Here is a 14,602-nt window from a genome sequence, read left to right as displayed (position 1 = left end):
ATTTATTAATTTTAATAACATAAAACCTAGGGGCCAGAGAGTCAGATAGAAAATGAGGTTCTTTTAAAAAAAATCTAAAATATAATAGGGAGTTGTTTTGTATACTAGATTGGTTTCAGGTTTATTAAGTTATTTCCATTAAAATATGACTTTTTTTCTGCTGACATACTATTTTTCCTTTACTTCTAAGGTATAATAATGTTCCCTATAAAAATAAATTGCTGTTTCTTTCTACAGCTGCATTTGACAAAGGTGATGATCGAAGACTTGGCAAAAAGCCTATATTCAGTAGCTCACAGGTAAACTTTCTAAATTTTATAGGTACAAATGAAAAAGATAACAAATTATTTAAAATTATTTAAAGTTTATTTTATATTTCAGAAAAAGTTTTAAAAATCTGTTCATTAATTGAAGCTATTTCTTAATGGAAAATTTTTCTTTTTCTAAATCAAGTGAACATTTAATAAATGTTTTAAAGTGAATTTTTTATAGCCAACTGGCATTGGAAGTATCTACCTTTTTCATTTCCTTGAAAACCTTTTTGGCAGCTAACAGAGCTATTTCAGTCTATTGGCAGTTGTTTAGAACTATAGACCTAATTCAATGTCTATTTTTCTAATTAGCCTACTTCTTAAAAAAGAAGATTTTAGGCCAGGCGTGGTTGCTCACGCCTGTAATTCCAACACTTTGGGAGGCCGAGGCGGGTAGATCACCTGAGGTCAGGAGTTCGAGACCAGCCTGGCCAACATGGTGAAACCCCATCTCTACTAAATATACAAAACTTAGCTGGGCATGGCGGCGCACACCTGTAATCTCAGCTACTCAGGAGGCCGAGGAAGGAGAATCGCTTGAACCTGGGAGGCAGAGGTTGCAGTGAGTCGATATTGTGCCATTGCACTCCAGCCTGGGTGACAAGAGCAAAACTCCGTCTCGAAAATAAAGTTTTTAATTCACATAATATATTTTTGGTGTTTTTGAAAAAAGCAATTAGTACTAAGAGTACAACTGTGTTTTACTTTAAAAGTTACTTGTTATACTTATATGAGGTATCTAAAGTAGTTGAACTCTTAGAAGGTAGTATTGTGGTTGCTGAAAACTAGGGGGAGGGAGAAAGGGGGAGTTGTTCAATGAGTACAGAGTTTCCATTTTGCAAGTTGAAAAGTTATCTGTTGTGCAACAAAGTGCATGCAGCTAACATTACTACACTGTTACTGAAGTGTATTAAAGAGTACTTAAGTATGTTAAATGGTTAAGATGGTAGATGTCATGTTTTATGTGTTTTTTGTTTGTTTGTTTTACCATCCACAAAGTTATTTGTTGTTTTCCTTATAACCTGAAATAAATTTTTCTTCCCAAAAATGTTATTAATGATGGTTAGGGTTCCAAACTAACTTACAGATGTTCACTTAAACAATAATATATTCAAAGTACAAAATTATTCTAACCTTCTCTGTGTGGTACAATGATAGACATACTTGAGAGTTCCAGTTTGGAATGCAATGAACATATTGCCCTAGCAGAGTGGAATAGGAAATCCTTTTTTCTTCCTCATCAGCCAGTTAATAGGAACTAATGCAGCTCCAAGCCACAACCGAGAGTTCTCATGGCTTGAGGAAGAAGTCAAGCTCCAAATGTCTTGAGTGAGAAACCAGGAAACTGGATTTTTGCCAGTTAACCTCTTAGGATTGTTTCCAAAGTGCATTTCACAAGATATGAGCTCCATCTAGCATCAACTATAAGTTGGAGAGTTGCTACACACACCATAGTTCCTCTTTTTTTTTTGAGACAGAGTTTTGCTCTCGTTGCCCAGGCTGGAGTGCAATGGCACGTTCTTGGCTCACTGCAGCCTCAGCCTCCTGGGTTCAAGCAGCTCTCCTCCCTCAGCCTTCCGAGTAGCTGGGATTACAGGCATGTGCCACCACACCAGGCTAATTTTGTATTTTTAGTAGAGACGGGGTTTCTCCATGTTGGTCAGGCTGGTCTCGAACACCCGACCTCAGGTGATCTGCCCGTCTCGGCCTCCCAAAGTTCTGGGATTACAGGCGTGAGCCACCACGCCCAGCCCCATAGCTCCTCTTATAGACCGATGACGCATATTACACCTTGAAAGTGCTGAGAAACACTAAAGAACTACTTTTGAATTATTGCATCCAAAATTTCCCCCAATGTTATAGCTATGGAATAAGACTAGGGTTCCCTCATCCCTTTTTTTTTTTTTTTTTTGAGACAGAGTCTCGCTCTGTCACCCAGGCTGAAGTGCAGGGGCGTGATCTCGGCTCACTGCAAGCTCCACCTCCCGGGTTCGTGCCATTCTCCTGCCTCAGCCTCCCGAGTAGCTGGGACTACAGGCACCCCCCACGACGCCTGGCTAATTTTTTGTATTTTTAGTAGAGATGGGGTTTCACCGTATTAGCCAGGATGGTTTTGATCTCCTAACCTTGTGATCCACCAGCTTCAGCCTCCTAAAGTGCTGGGATTACAGGTGTAAGCCACTGCACCCAGCCCCCTCAACCCTTTTAAAACATATTATATGATTCCACAGAACATACTCTAGGAAATGGTGCACTAGGACATTTTTTTCTGTGTTCCCTGTTATCCCCGTGTTTTTTAAAGGCCCCGAGGAATTAACCTACTTGCCTTCCTTTCCCCTGCTACCAACCAGGCTTTTCCTCCTTCCTTGCCTTATTGCAAAATAGAGCAAGGTTTCATTATTTTTCCTCATCCTCCTGACTTTGTGGTTGTCTAAGTCTTTTTTCTGTTAAGAACAGTTGGAAGGAAACAGTTTCCTTCCCAATGGGAAGGAAGTAAGTTTCCCCCAGAAAGACAGTGATATGCTGAAATGGATGCTGGATATAAAATAAAGAGTTCAAATTTTGGCTTTACATTTATTATGTGTCATCTGTGAGTCTCAGTTTGCTTATTTATAAAATGGAGTAATAAAACCTCACAGGATTATTGTGAAAATTACGTGAAATAATTTATGTGCAATTACCTGGTATGTAGTAAGTGCTCAATAAATGTGGAGCAAATAAATGTGTTTTCCAAACAGGGATGAGCTATCTAGGAGGTGGGAGAAAGTTTATCAGATAAGACAGGGAAGAGGTTTTTTGTTTGTTTTGTTGTGGTGGTGGTTGTTGCCTGCTTCATTTTTCCATCATAGAGCAATTTAAGAAGAATGCTTAGTACCAAAGTACTTAAGAATAAAATATATGATATCTGGGATTTGCTTCAAAATAAAATAGGAGTAGATGTGTATGAAACAAAATGGGAATTAATAATTAATAATTTTTAGAGTTGGCTATTAGGTATGTGAGGATTCATTATACTCTTCTGTCTTCTTTTGATTATGTTTAATTTTTCCCATTTTTTGAGACAGGGTCTCACTCTGTCACCCAGGCTGGAGTGGCATGGCATAATCACGGCTCACTGCAGCCTTGACTTTCTGGGCTCAAGGGATCCTTCCACCTCAGCTTCCTTAATAGCTGGCATAGGCCCAAATTACCATGCCTGGCTAATGTTTGTGTTTTTTTTTTTTTTGTAGAGGCAGAGTTTTGCCATGTTGCCTAGGCTGGTCTCAGACTCCTGGGCTCAAGCAATCCACACCTGGCCTATTGTGAAATTTTTCAAGGCATACAGCTATACCGTATACTATATAGATTTCACCCATAGCATAATACTTCAAGATGCATAAATTCAAGGATAGAATAAATTAAGTAGAGTTAGTGTTAAGGGTGGGAAGGAGTTCTAAAAGCAGAAGTCAGCCTGGCTTTAGGTATTAAAAATAGAGAAATGTTATGTTTTGAGCTAAGATTTGAGCAAGAAAACAAAAAATGAGGACTAAGTCTATTTGAACTTTTTAATGGAATCCTGGAAGACTGCTGTGAATAGGACCAGTCTCTGCCCTGTGGACAGGCATAAGCTGAGACCCAAAGCTGTTAATAATTTCTGAAATGTCCCAGGTTGGTTAGAGGCAAAACTAGGACAAGAATCTAGTGGTTGCTTTATCACCATGCTTTCCTTTTTTCTAAATTTAACGAGGTTATTTATTATATATTTTTGTGTGTGCACACACATTCACATATGTTATTTTATCTTTGACAACTTTTAATGTAATTGGAAGCTTTTCGTATTTAAAAATAGACCTTAAACTGCATATCAAAATATACAATATATGCCCAGTGTTAACAACATTACGTTTTGTTTGTTTGTTTGTTTGAGTATCCAATATGTGATACGGTGCTGAGGGATATGAAAGATGAAGAGAGCACAGGCTCTGCCTCAGACCTCTACAATCTCATACAGCTTCCAAAGGGAAAAAAAAACCATTTGCATACTTACATAAAGAATGACAATAGGATGGGCACGGTGGCTCATGCCTGTAATCCCAGCACTTTGGGAGGCCCAGGTGGGCAGATCACGAGATCAAGAGATCAAGACCATCCTGGCCAACATGGTGAAACCCCGTCTATACTAAAAATACAAAAATTAACTGGGCGTGGTGGCGCATGCCTGTAGTCTCAGCTACTCGGGAGGCTGAGGCAGGAGAATTGCTTGAACCTGGGAAGCGGAGGTTTCAGTGAGCCAAGATCACACCACTGTACTCCAGCCTGGTGACAGAGCAAGACTCCATCTCAAAAAAAAAGAATGACAATATTGGCTGGGCACAGTGGCTCATACCTGTAATCCTAGCACTTTGGGAGGCCGAGGCAGGCGGATTGCCTGAGCTCAGGTGTTCAAGATCAGCCTGGGCAACACGGTGAAACCCTATCTCTACTGAAATACAAAAAAAATTAGCCGAGTGTGGCGGCGTAGTCCCAGCTACTCGGGAGGCTGAGGCAGGAGAATTGCTTGAACCTGGGAGGTGGAGGTTGCAGTGAGCTGAGATTGGGCCACTGCACTCCAGCCTGGGTGACAGAGCAAGACTCTGTCTCAAAAAAAAAAAAAAAAAAAAAAAGAATGACAATATGATCTTAAAATATTTTTCTAGAATTTCTACCAACTTAAAAATTTTCTTTGTTCCCTTTCATATCAAGGTTGGGTCTAAGGAAAATGATGAAGTAGGTACGTTTATCTTCAGTGCCATTTTATTTGTCCCTTTTTAGGCTGTTTCAACTATTTTTAGGATCCCTTTTCCTTCACTTCCTATAGCCAGCCAGTGCTGTACTAGTATCTTATTTGTCCAAAAACCAAGCTTTGCAGATGTAGTGTATTGATGTGCTGTGCTTCCTAGGAGCTTTAAAAAAAATTTTTTTTTTTTTTAAATAAGGACTCCAAGAAGTAAAGTATTCTTCCCACAGAGGATTAAGTCTTTAATGATAAAATTTCTGGCACTTGGGATAAGGTTGAAGAGAGAATTTTTATTGAAAATCTTTATAATGTTCCCTCAAATTATGCCGTATAGATGACTTCGGTGTGAGGTTAAATCATGAGTTCAAGTCCTGGTTCTGTCCCTCACCAATCTGAGACCTGGGGTAAATCACATACCTACTTTAATCCTCAATTTATTGTCTAAGAAATAGAAACAGCCACAGGAGCTATTTCATGGGACTGTTGTGAGGTTTAAGTGGGATGATGTATACAAAAGATGTAGTATAAAACATGGGAGTAAGTCTTCTAAAAAATCTTGGATATTATCATTCCTCAAGGCATCCTGAATCTTTATAGACATTAATTTATACCAAAACTTCATACATTAAAAAAGCATTCCTGTTATTTATTTATTTAATTTAATAGAATAGCATGCCTTTAAAATAAACACTTATGCTGTATTTCAGATTTGATTAAGGTAGTCTGAGACAAAGTTTTGATCCAAATGATCAAAGACAGTTCAAGCTTTGACCTTAAATCAAAAATTGAACTTTTCTATTTTTTTCTTCTTTGAAAGACTGGTTTTTGGAAACACATAATATTATATGTTAAAGATTTCAGTCAAATTACAAAGTATTTTTTTTCTTCTTTATAGCAAAGGAAACAAGTTTCTGACTCTGGTGATATAAAAATCAAATCTTGGAGGGAAAATAACAAGAAAGAGTGTTGGAGTTATCTCTCTACTAATAAAAAGATGAAATCCGATGGATTAGGAGCATCTGGACATTCATCAAGTACCAATAGAAATAGTATAAATAAAACTCTGAAGCAAGATGATGTAAAGGAAAAAGATGGTACAAAAATAGCATCTAAAATTACAAAACAACTAAAAACTGGGGGAAAAAATGTTTCTGGAAAGCCCAAAACTATAATAAAATCCAAAACAGGAAATGGTGATAATGCACGGTTGGAAAACATGTCACCTAGACAAGTTGTAGAAAGATCAGCAACAGCAGCAGCAGCAACTGGACAGAAGAATTTACTAAATGGGAAAGGAGTGAGAAATCAGGAAGGGCAAATTACAGGTGCCAGACCCAAGGTACTCACAGGAAACTTAAATGTGCAAGCCAAAGCAAAGCCTTTGAAGAAAGCGACAGGGAAGGATTCTCCATGCCTCAGCATCGCAGGACCCTCCAGCAGATCCACAGATTCAAGTATGGAATTCTCAATTTCCACTGAATGTCTGGATGAACCAAAAGAAAATGGATCAATAGGAGAAGAAAAGCCTTCTGGACATAAACTATCCTTTTGTGATTCTCCAGCACAGATGGTGAAAAACAGTGTAGATAGTGTCAAAAATTCCACTGTAGGTGGGTTTTAGCACTGTAATTTTTAATATCTCCTGACAGTTAAAGTTCCTTAAAAAAACAAAAACCTAAACCTGTATTTGGGCTTTTATTTAGTTTCAAATGCCAACAGAATACTTATTTATATGTACTTATGCAAACTGAGAAAAAATGTAGTCCTTCCCACTTTAATATTTCATTTTGTTTATAGTGTCTAACCAGTAAACTTATACATATTTGTTACATATTTAATGTATTCTATCTTATGACTCACTTTTTCTTAATTTTTAGCCATAAAATCTCGACCTGTTTCAAAAGTTACCAATGGAACTTCCAATAAAAAAAGTATTCATGAACAAGACACTAATATAAATAACAGGTAGGTCTTCATTCAGTATTTTAACCTATCTGTTAGCTTTCTCTCAAAGTTAATTATATACTAACTTCTAGCTAAATATTTTTAAAATATCTTTTATTTTTTGTTAAAAAAATTTAGTGTATTTACATAATTTAACACAGTTTATTAAAAGAAATTAGTATATGCAAAATGAGGCACAATATTTAAAAGAATATCTTAATGTATACTATGGTATATGATTATGCATTGCTTTATTATACTTGATCTACAGTTTTACAAACTTAAAGACTTATGAGCATATGATTTTTCTATTTTCAGGAGAGATGTATTTTTTATTTCTTGAAAAAAAAACTGTTTCAGGTATCGGTCTTTTAAAAAGTTCATGTTTTGGAATCTCAGTGTAATACTGAATGCAAATAATTTTTCTTAGTGTACTAAAGAAGGTCAGTGGCAAAGGATATAGTGAGCCAGTACCACAGGCAATTTTGAAGAAAAGAGGAACTAGCAATGGATATGGCGCAGCTCAGCAGAGGACAAAGAGTACCCCATCTAATCTTACTAAAACTCAAGGTAAAGCTGAAATAGTACTGGATATCTTGAAATTATTTCCTTGTGTAAACTGGATAAGCCAAACTCTGATTTGGAACTTCAGGAGCAAATAAGCAAAATATGGTTTTACTCATTTTGTGTTTGTTTCACACCAAAGAGATGAGATTGTATACTTTTCAGACAGGTGTTTTGGGATGTAGGTTTGGTTTTGTTGTTTTGTTGTTGTTATTGTTGAGACAGGGTCTTGCTCTGTCACCCAGGCTGGAGTACAGTGGCATGATCACACTGCAATCCTCCTTCGTCTGCCTCCCAAAGTGTTGGGATTACAGGCATGAGTCAACACACCTGGCCTCTATTTGGTTTTATTGTCTCTTGTGAGAGAAATAATTAAGGGAGTTACTAGTTTAGCTGCATTTCTGGTCCTTTTAAATATTATGCCCATGTTTCTTGAAAGTTCCATTGTTAATTATAGGAATTTCATTTGTAAAACTGGCACTGAAGAACTCTTTAAAAAGTAATAGTGTAGGCTGGGTGCAGTGGCTCACGCCTGTAATCCAAGTACTCTGGGAGGCCAAGGCAGGTGGATCACCTGAGGTCAGGAGTTCAAGACCAGCCTGACCAATATAGTGAAACCCCATCTCTACTAAAAACACAAAAATTAGCCAGGTGTGATGGTGTGTGCCTGTTGTCCCAGCTACTTGGGAGGCTGAGACAGGAGAATTGCTTGAACCTAGGAGGCGGAGGTTGCAGGGAGCCGAGATCATGCCTCTGCATTCCAGGCTGGGTGACAGAGCGACACTATTATCTCAAAAAAAAAGATAATAATAATGCAGTCTAAACAACTATGATACATAAGGAGGAAGAATTTCCCTTCCAGAATCTGTGTGAGTCCATTGGTTTTCAATGTTCTGAAAAGGAAAAGAGTACTGATCAGATTGCATAATTTGCTAACATAATAACTGATTTTCAAAATTGCTTTTATGTATCAAGCATTCACATATGTAAAAGCAGTTTGTAAAATCCTAAAAACAGTTTTGATTTGGATTATGAGTTATTACTGAAAATCAATTAAAAATAAGGCAGAGAAAATATTTTCATATCCTAGTAATAGCTAAATATTAAACATTTAAAAATATTTGATAATTCTGTTTGACAGATTTGAATGTCCAAAATATCATCTCTAAGACTTTCACCAGTGTAAACAAATGGATTCCCCAAATTAATCCCCTTCTTTCCAGTCAGCAGTTCTAGTTTCCACTGGAGATCTAAGTTGTTAACCCTAATGAGCTACAGTAATAATAATCTGGTTATGACAAGTAAATTGGTTTTATTCATGTTTGAAGAAAACAACTGCAACAATTTTAACAGTTCTATTTATTTTATATTTAGCTTGATTCTCCTTTTCAGCTATGTAGAACACACTGTTTTTTTTTCTCTGAAAACTTCAAAGGGAAGACCTTTCTTGCTCCTTTGATAAAAGAAAATCCGATTTTTTTACCCTCATACATTTTTGCAAATCCAGTTTTGGCATAAAAATCAAGTCTCTTTACTTGAGGAAGAGAGATCCTATTTTAGTAATTTTTACTGGGACCCTGGAGTAGTCCCTCTATATTTCTAATTGAAATTTTTTTTTTATTTTATCATGTAACTGATTCCTAATCTGTGCTTGTCCATTTGATCATAGATATGTTACCCTTCCATTGTGGTCTTGATTTTATTTTTTCTGAAGTAATTTTAAAACAAATATTAAGTTTTACTCACAAATTGGAGGTGATAATACATTTCTGAATATACCCTCTTACTTTTCTTAGGATCCCAAGGAGAGTCACCAAACTCAGTAAAATCTTCAGTCTCTTCAAGGCAGTCTGATGAAAATGTGGCAAAGTTGGACCATAATATGCCTACAGAGAAACAAGCACCTAAGAGAAAAATCGTCAAGCAAGTACACACAGCTTTGCCTAAGGTTAATGCAAAAATAGTGGCAATGCCTAAAAATCTAAATCAGTCAAAGAAAGGTGAAACTTTGAATAATAAAGATTCAAAACAGAAAATGCTTCCTGGACAGGTTATGTCAAAAACTCATCCTTCCTCCCAAAGACCTTTAAAAAGTGAAACATCTATTGTCCAAAAAAGTATGTTTCATGATGTGCGTGAAAATAACAACAAGGACAGTGTTTCTGAACAGAAGCCTCACAAACCTCTCATTAATCTTGCATTTGAAATCAGTGATGCAGAAGCACTCCAGTCATCCTGCAGGCTTGACCCACAAAAGCCATTACATGATCAAGAAAAAGAGAAGTTGGTGTTAGAATGCCAAAATATTTCAAAGCTGGATAAATCATTAAAACACAAACTGGAATCCAAACAGATTTGTTTAGATAAAAGTGAAACAAAATTTCCCAATCACAAAGAAACAGATCATTGCAATGCAGCTAACATATGTTGTCATTCTGATGGGAGTGATAATGTAAATTCAAAATTGTATAGCACCACAGCCCTAAAATACATGGTTCCAAATCCAAATGAAAATTCCTTGAACTCTAATCCAGTTTGTGATTTAGACTCAACAAGTGCAGGGCAAATCCATTTGATATCAGATAGGGAGAACCAAGTAGGGAGAAAAGATACAAACAAACAATCAAGTATTAAATGTGTGGAAGATGTTTCACTGTGTATTCCTGAAAGGGCATATGGTACCTTAAATTCTGCTCAAGAAGACAAAAAATTGAAAGTTCCTTTGGAAGGACTGACAATTTCTAGTAAGTTGTCTGATGCCTCTGCTATGGATGAAGACAAACATGCTACAGCAGACTCAGATGTTTCCTCCAAGTGTTTTTCAGGACAGCTGTCAGAAAAAAATTCTCCTAAAAATATGGAAACATCAGAATCTCCAGAGAGCCGTGAAACTCCAGAAACTCCATTTGTGGGTCACTGGAATTTGAGTACTGGTGTTCTGCATCAGAGAGAGAGTCCTGAATCTGATACTGGCAGTGCTACCACATCCTCCGATGACATAAAGCCCAGATCTGAAGACTATGATGCCGGAGGGTCTCAGGATGATGATGGGTCAAATGACAGAGGTATCTCTAAATGTGGCACTATGCTGTGCCATGATTTTCTTGGAAGAAGTAGCAGTGATACCAGTACTCCTGAAGAATTAAAAATTTATGATAGTAATTTAAGAATTGAAGTAAAAATGAAAAAGCAAAGTAGTAATGATCTTTTCCAAGTTAATTCAACAAGTGATGATGAAATCCCTAGGAAAAGGCCAGAAATTTGGTCTCGATCTACAATAGTTCACCCTAGGGAAAAAGAAAATATTCCACGAGGCAGTGTCCAGTTTGCTCAGGAAATAGATCAAGTATCTTCTTCAGCAGATGAAACAGAGGATGAAAGATCTGAAGCTGAAAATGTTGCAGAAAATTTCTCTGTATCTAACCCAGTTCCTCAGCAGTTTCAGGGAATAATTAATTTAGCTTTTGAAGATGCAACTGAAAATGAAAGTCGTGAATTTTCTGCAAATAAAAAGTTTAAAAGGTCAGTTTTACTTTCAGTTGATGAATGTGAAGAGCTGGGATCAGATGAAGGAGAAGTCCATACTCCCTTTCAGCCTTCTGTAGATTCTTTTTCACCTTCTGATGTTTTTGATGGCATTTCTCATGAACATCATGGAAGGACTTGCTATTCCAGATTCTCACGAGAAAGTGAAAATAATATTTTAGAATGTAAACAAAATAAAGGCAATAGTGTATGTAGAAATGAAAGCACTCTCTTGGATCTTAGTAGCATTGACTCTTCAAGAAAAAATAAACAGAGTGTTTCAGCCACAGGAAAAAAGAACACAATAGATGTCCTATCCAGTAGAGGCAGACAGCTTCTTCCAGAAGATAAAAAAGTAAACAATGGAAGCAGTGTAGATAATGACATTCAGCAACGCAGCAAATTCTTGGATAGTGATGTAAAATCTCAAGAAAGACCATGTCACTTGGAGCTTCATCAAAGAGAACCCAATTCTGACATACCAAAGAACAGCTCTACAAAATCTCTAGACTCCTTTCGGAGTCAAGTTCTGCCTCAGGAAGGTCCAGTGAAAGAGAGCCATTCTACAGCTACTGAAAAAGCTAATATTGCTTTATCTGCAGGTAATGTACAGAAATAGAAATGCTAAATGCATAAGAAAATAAGTTTATAAAATTTTAAAGTTGTATGAAGCCCTGAATGTTATATTTTAGTCAAATAGAATAATTACTTAAGCAACAGATTAAAATTTTAAATGAAAAATTTCTTAATATGAAAATTAGCTAGTTACTCATTCTTTATTGTTCACTTAAAATCCTAATGAAGAAGTAATATATAGTAAACATTTTGATTGTTATATAGAGCTAACCTACTAAGAGATTTTACATGAAAGAATAAATAGAAAACCTTAGTTTGCTGCTATTTAGTTATTTATGTATAATTTAACACAAGAATTCTTGACTATTAGAAATTTTATTATACATTGGATATGATTTATAGACTTGATAGTATATTAAAGGCCTGTGCAATAACTCTAGTAATATGTAACTAAAAGCACTGAACTATTTTGACAACTAGATTGATTTACAATTTATATACATTTTACAGAGATTAAAATTTTCAGGATCTCTCTATTCTAAAATTTTCAAATAAAAAGATAAATTTCCTAAAAGAGATTATATTTAGAAGCAATGATAATATATGAAAAAAGCCCAGGCTTATTTCATATTGTTTAGATGATTTTCTGTCTAATTGTTTTGTGTTTTTTGTCTTCCTTATTATAGTAATTCAGACTAATGACCCACATTTAAAGTATGCAATAGTGGCTAACTGAGTAGCTATTGTGTATTATAACTAAGAAAAATACTGATCAGTAGTTTCCTGTTCAGCAAAATCGGAAGAATAAGGAGGTCTTTGAAGTTGTACTTTTTTGTTTGTTTGTCTTTGCTTGCATCTTCCTTTGCATGTGCAATATACAAATAAGCCTTTAGGTGAAATGTATTTATCCCCCCCCGCTTTTGCAACGGACTTACCCTAAGTCATCATCAAAACACTATGCCTTTTTTTTCCTCTTTTTCTATTGTAGTGAATTAGATATATGTGCACATTCTATGTTTAAATAATTTGTTTTCTGTATCACAAGTTTTCAAATTAAACTATGGAGAATTATTGTTAGTTGCCTATGTTGATTTTGCTTCTAAACGTTACCCTTGAATTTTTAACACAGAAAAATGCCTCAAAAATCTTGTCAATTTTGTATAGATGTTATTTTTCCCATTGTGGTGGTGTTTTTTTTTTTTTTTTTTTTTTTTTGGACTATCACTGTTATATTGTGTTAATATTCTACAAAACTCTGAAGGGTACCAACGTGCAATTTTTACATTGTGTAGTATTATGAATTATTTCAGGAGACATAGATGATTGTGACACACTGGCACTAACCTGCATGTATGACCATCGGCCTTCAAAAACCCTGTCTCCAATATATGAGATGGATGTAATAGAAGCATTTGAGCAGAAAGTGGAATCAGAAACACATGTTACAGATATGGATTTTGAAGATGACCAACATTTTGCAAAACAAGATTGGACACTACTAAAGCAACTGCTCTCTGAACAGGATTCAAACTTAGATGTTACAAATTCCGTTCCTGAAGACTTAAATTTAGCACAGTATCTAATCAATCAGACACTACTTTTAGCGCGAGATAGCTCAAAACCTCAGGGTATAGCACATATTGACACTTTGAACAGATGGAGTGAACTAACATCTCCACTTGATGATTCCTCAGCGAGCATCACCATGGCTAGTTTTTCCTCTGAAGATTGTTCGCCTCAAGGGGAGTGGACAATTCTGGAACTGGAAACTCAGCATTAAGTGTTAACATTTTGGAAAAATTTATGCCACTCCTTTATTTTTTGATGCCTATATTATATCCAAATGATAATTGCATTAGCCAGATATAAACTTTCCTTAATATTGAGTCTTTCCAATTTAATGAGGTAAACATAGTTTATTTATTAATATATCACATACAGAAAAATGTTTTTCTAAAGTTTTTGAGCATGTTTTCTATAATTATTAGAAAAATTAGAAGACTTGTAAGGAAACCCTTGCTTCAGTTTTCCTTTCCTAACTGATCATTTGTTCACTTGTTCATTATTCAAGAATTTAAAATGTGAATGCACAAGTAGATCAGTCCCTTTACTTTTTGCTCTGCATATGGTAACATAGTAATTTAACAATAAAAAACTTACTGTGCTTGTGTCCATTCATGTAGAGTTTTCTGTGAATAACATTCAAACTCACATTTAGGTGATTGAGGCTGATAGCTGAGTGTTGGGAAAAATCTTAGCTTTCCCAACAATTCAGGCCCAGGAAATTCTGAAGCAAGTACATCTCAAATTTCAACCACATCATTGCTAAAACAAGAGAAATGGAATTTCCTGTCTCTCTCTTTTGGGGATATATCCAGAGAAGAGAATCTGCCCTTGTTCAAAAGCATAAACTTCCTTTACAGGTAGTCGCTCATTCTCCATTTTCTATTCCATGTTAGGGATATGTTGGAACTGCACCTGCAATAAGCCAGCACTAAATATAAACTTGAAAACGAGTATATGAGGCAACTGAGTTATGGAGTTTAAATTGTGTGTATGTGTATGTATGTGCACACACACACTCATGTTTGCTTTCTTGGTGTGTCAGTATACGCCAGTTCCTTATTTCCTCAGTCAGATTGTCTTTCAGTCTGTAATTCTGGTAGTAAGTCAAAGATAAAAACCTTTGCTACAAAATGCTTCCTGTTAGCGAGTACTTGGGTATTCCTGATATTGGAATTTTGATATTGCCTGTAGGATTATGGGATTTCATAAATAAGCCTCTCTCAAAGCTTTGTGACTCATAATTCTCTGAAATATGTCAGAAGTAAGGAAATAGTTTAGAATCCCTTTTCTAAATTAGTGAAGTCTTCAAAAAATAATATGATCTATAACTGTATTGAATACCAAGTCATTAATGCACAAT

General features: G+C 35.8%; 1 protein-coding gene across 4 annotated transcripts in view; it reads left to right on the top strand.

The window, feature by feature from the left end:
- BTBD8 (BTB domain containing 8) overlaps positions 1 to 13,850 on the top strand; it is a 97,459-nt gene extending 83,609 nt beyond the window's left edge. For all 4 annotated transcript variants that reach the window (XM_074001689.1, XM_074001684.1, XM_005542746.4 and 1 more), the window contains 6 exons: positions 238 to 299; positions 5,963 to 6,677; positions 6,945 to 7,032; positions 7,442 to 7,581; positions 9,372 to 11,702; positions 12,987 to 13,850. In XM_074001689.1, coding sequence (XP_073857790.1) covers positions 238 to 299; positions 5,963 to 6,677; positions 6,945 to 7,032; positions 7,442 to 7,581; positions 9,372 to 11,702; positions 12,987 to 13,456 — 3,806 coding nt within the window. In that variant the 3' untranslated portion in view covers positions 13,457 to 13,850. The remainder of the gene's footprint in view (positions 1 to 237; positions 300 to 5,962; positions 6,678 to 6,944; positions 7,033 to 7,441; positions 7,582 to 9,371; positions 11,703 to 12,986) is intronic.
- Positions 13,851 to 14,602: the final 752 nt, after the last annotated feature.

The sequence above is a fragment of the Macaca fascicularis genome, chromosome 1 (genome assembly GCF_037993035.2).
Source record: "Macaca fascicularis isolate 582-1 chromosome 1, T2T-MFA8v1.1".
Lineage (NCBI taxonomy): Eukaryota > Metazoa > Chordata > Mammalia > Primates > Cercopithecidae > Macaca > Macaca fascicularis.
Note: the sequence above shows the minus strand (reverse complement) of the source record. Positions and strands in the feature narration are given on the sequence as shown.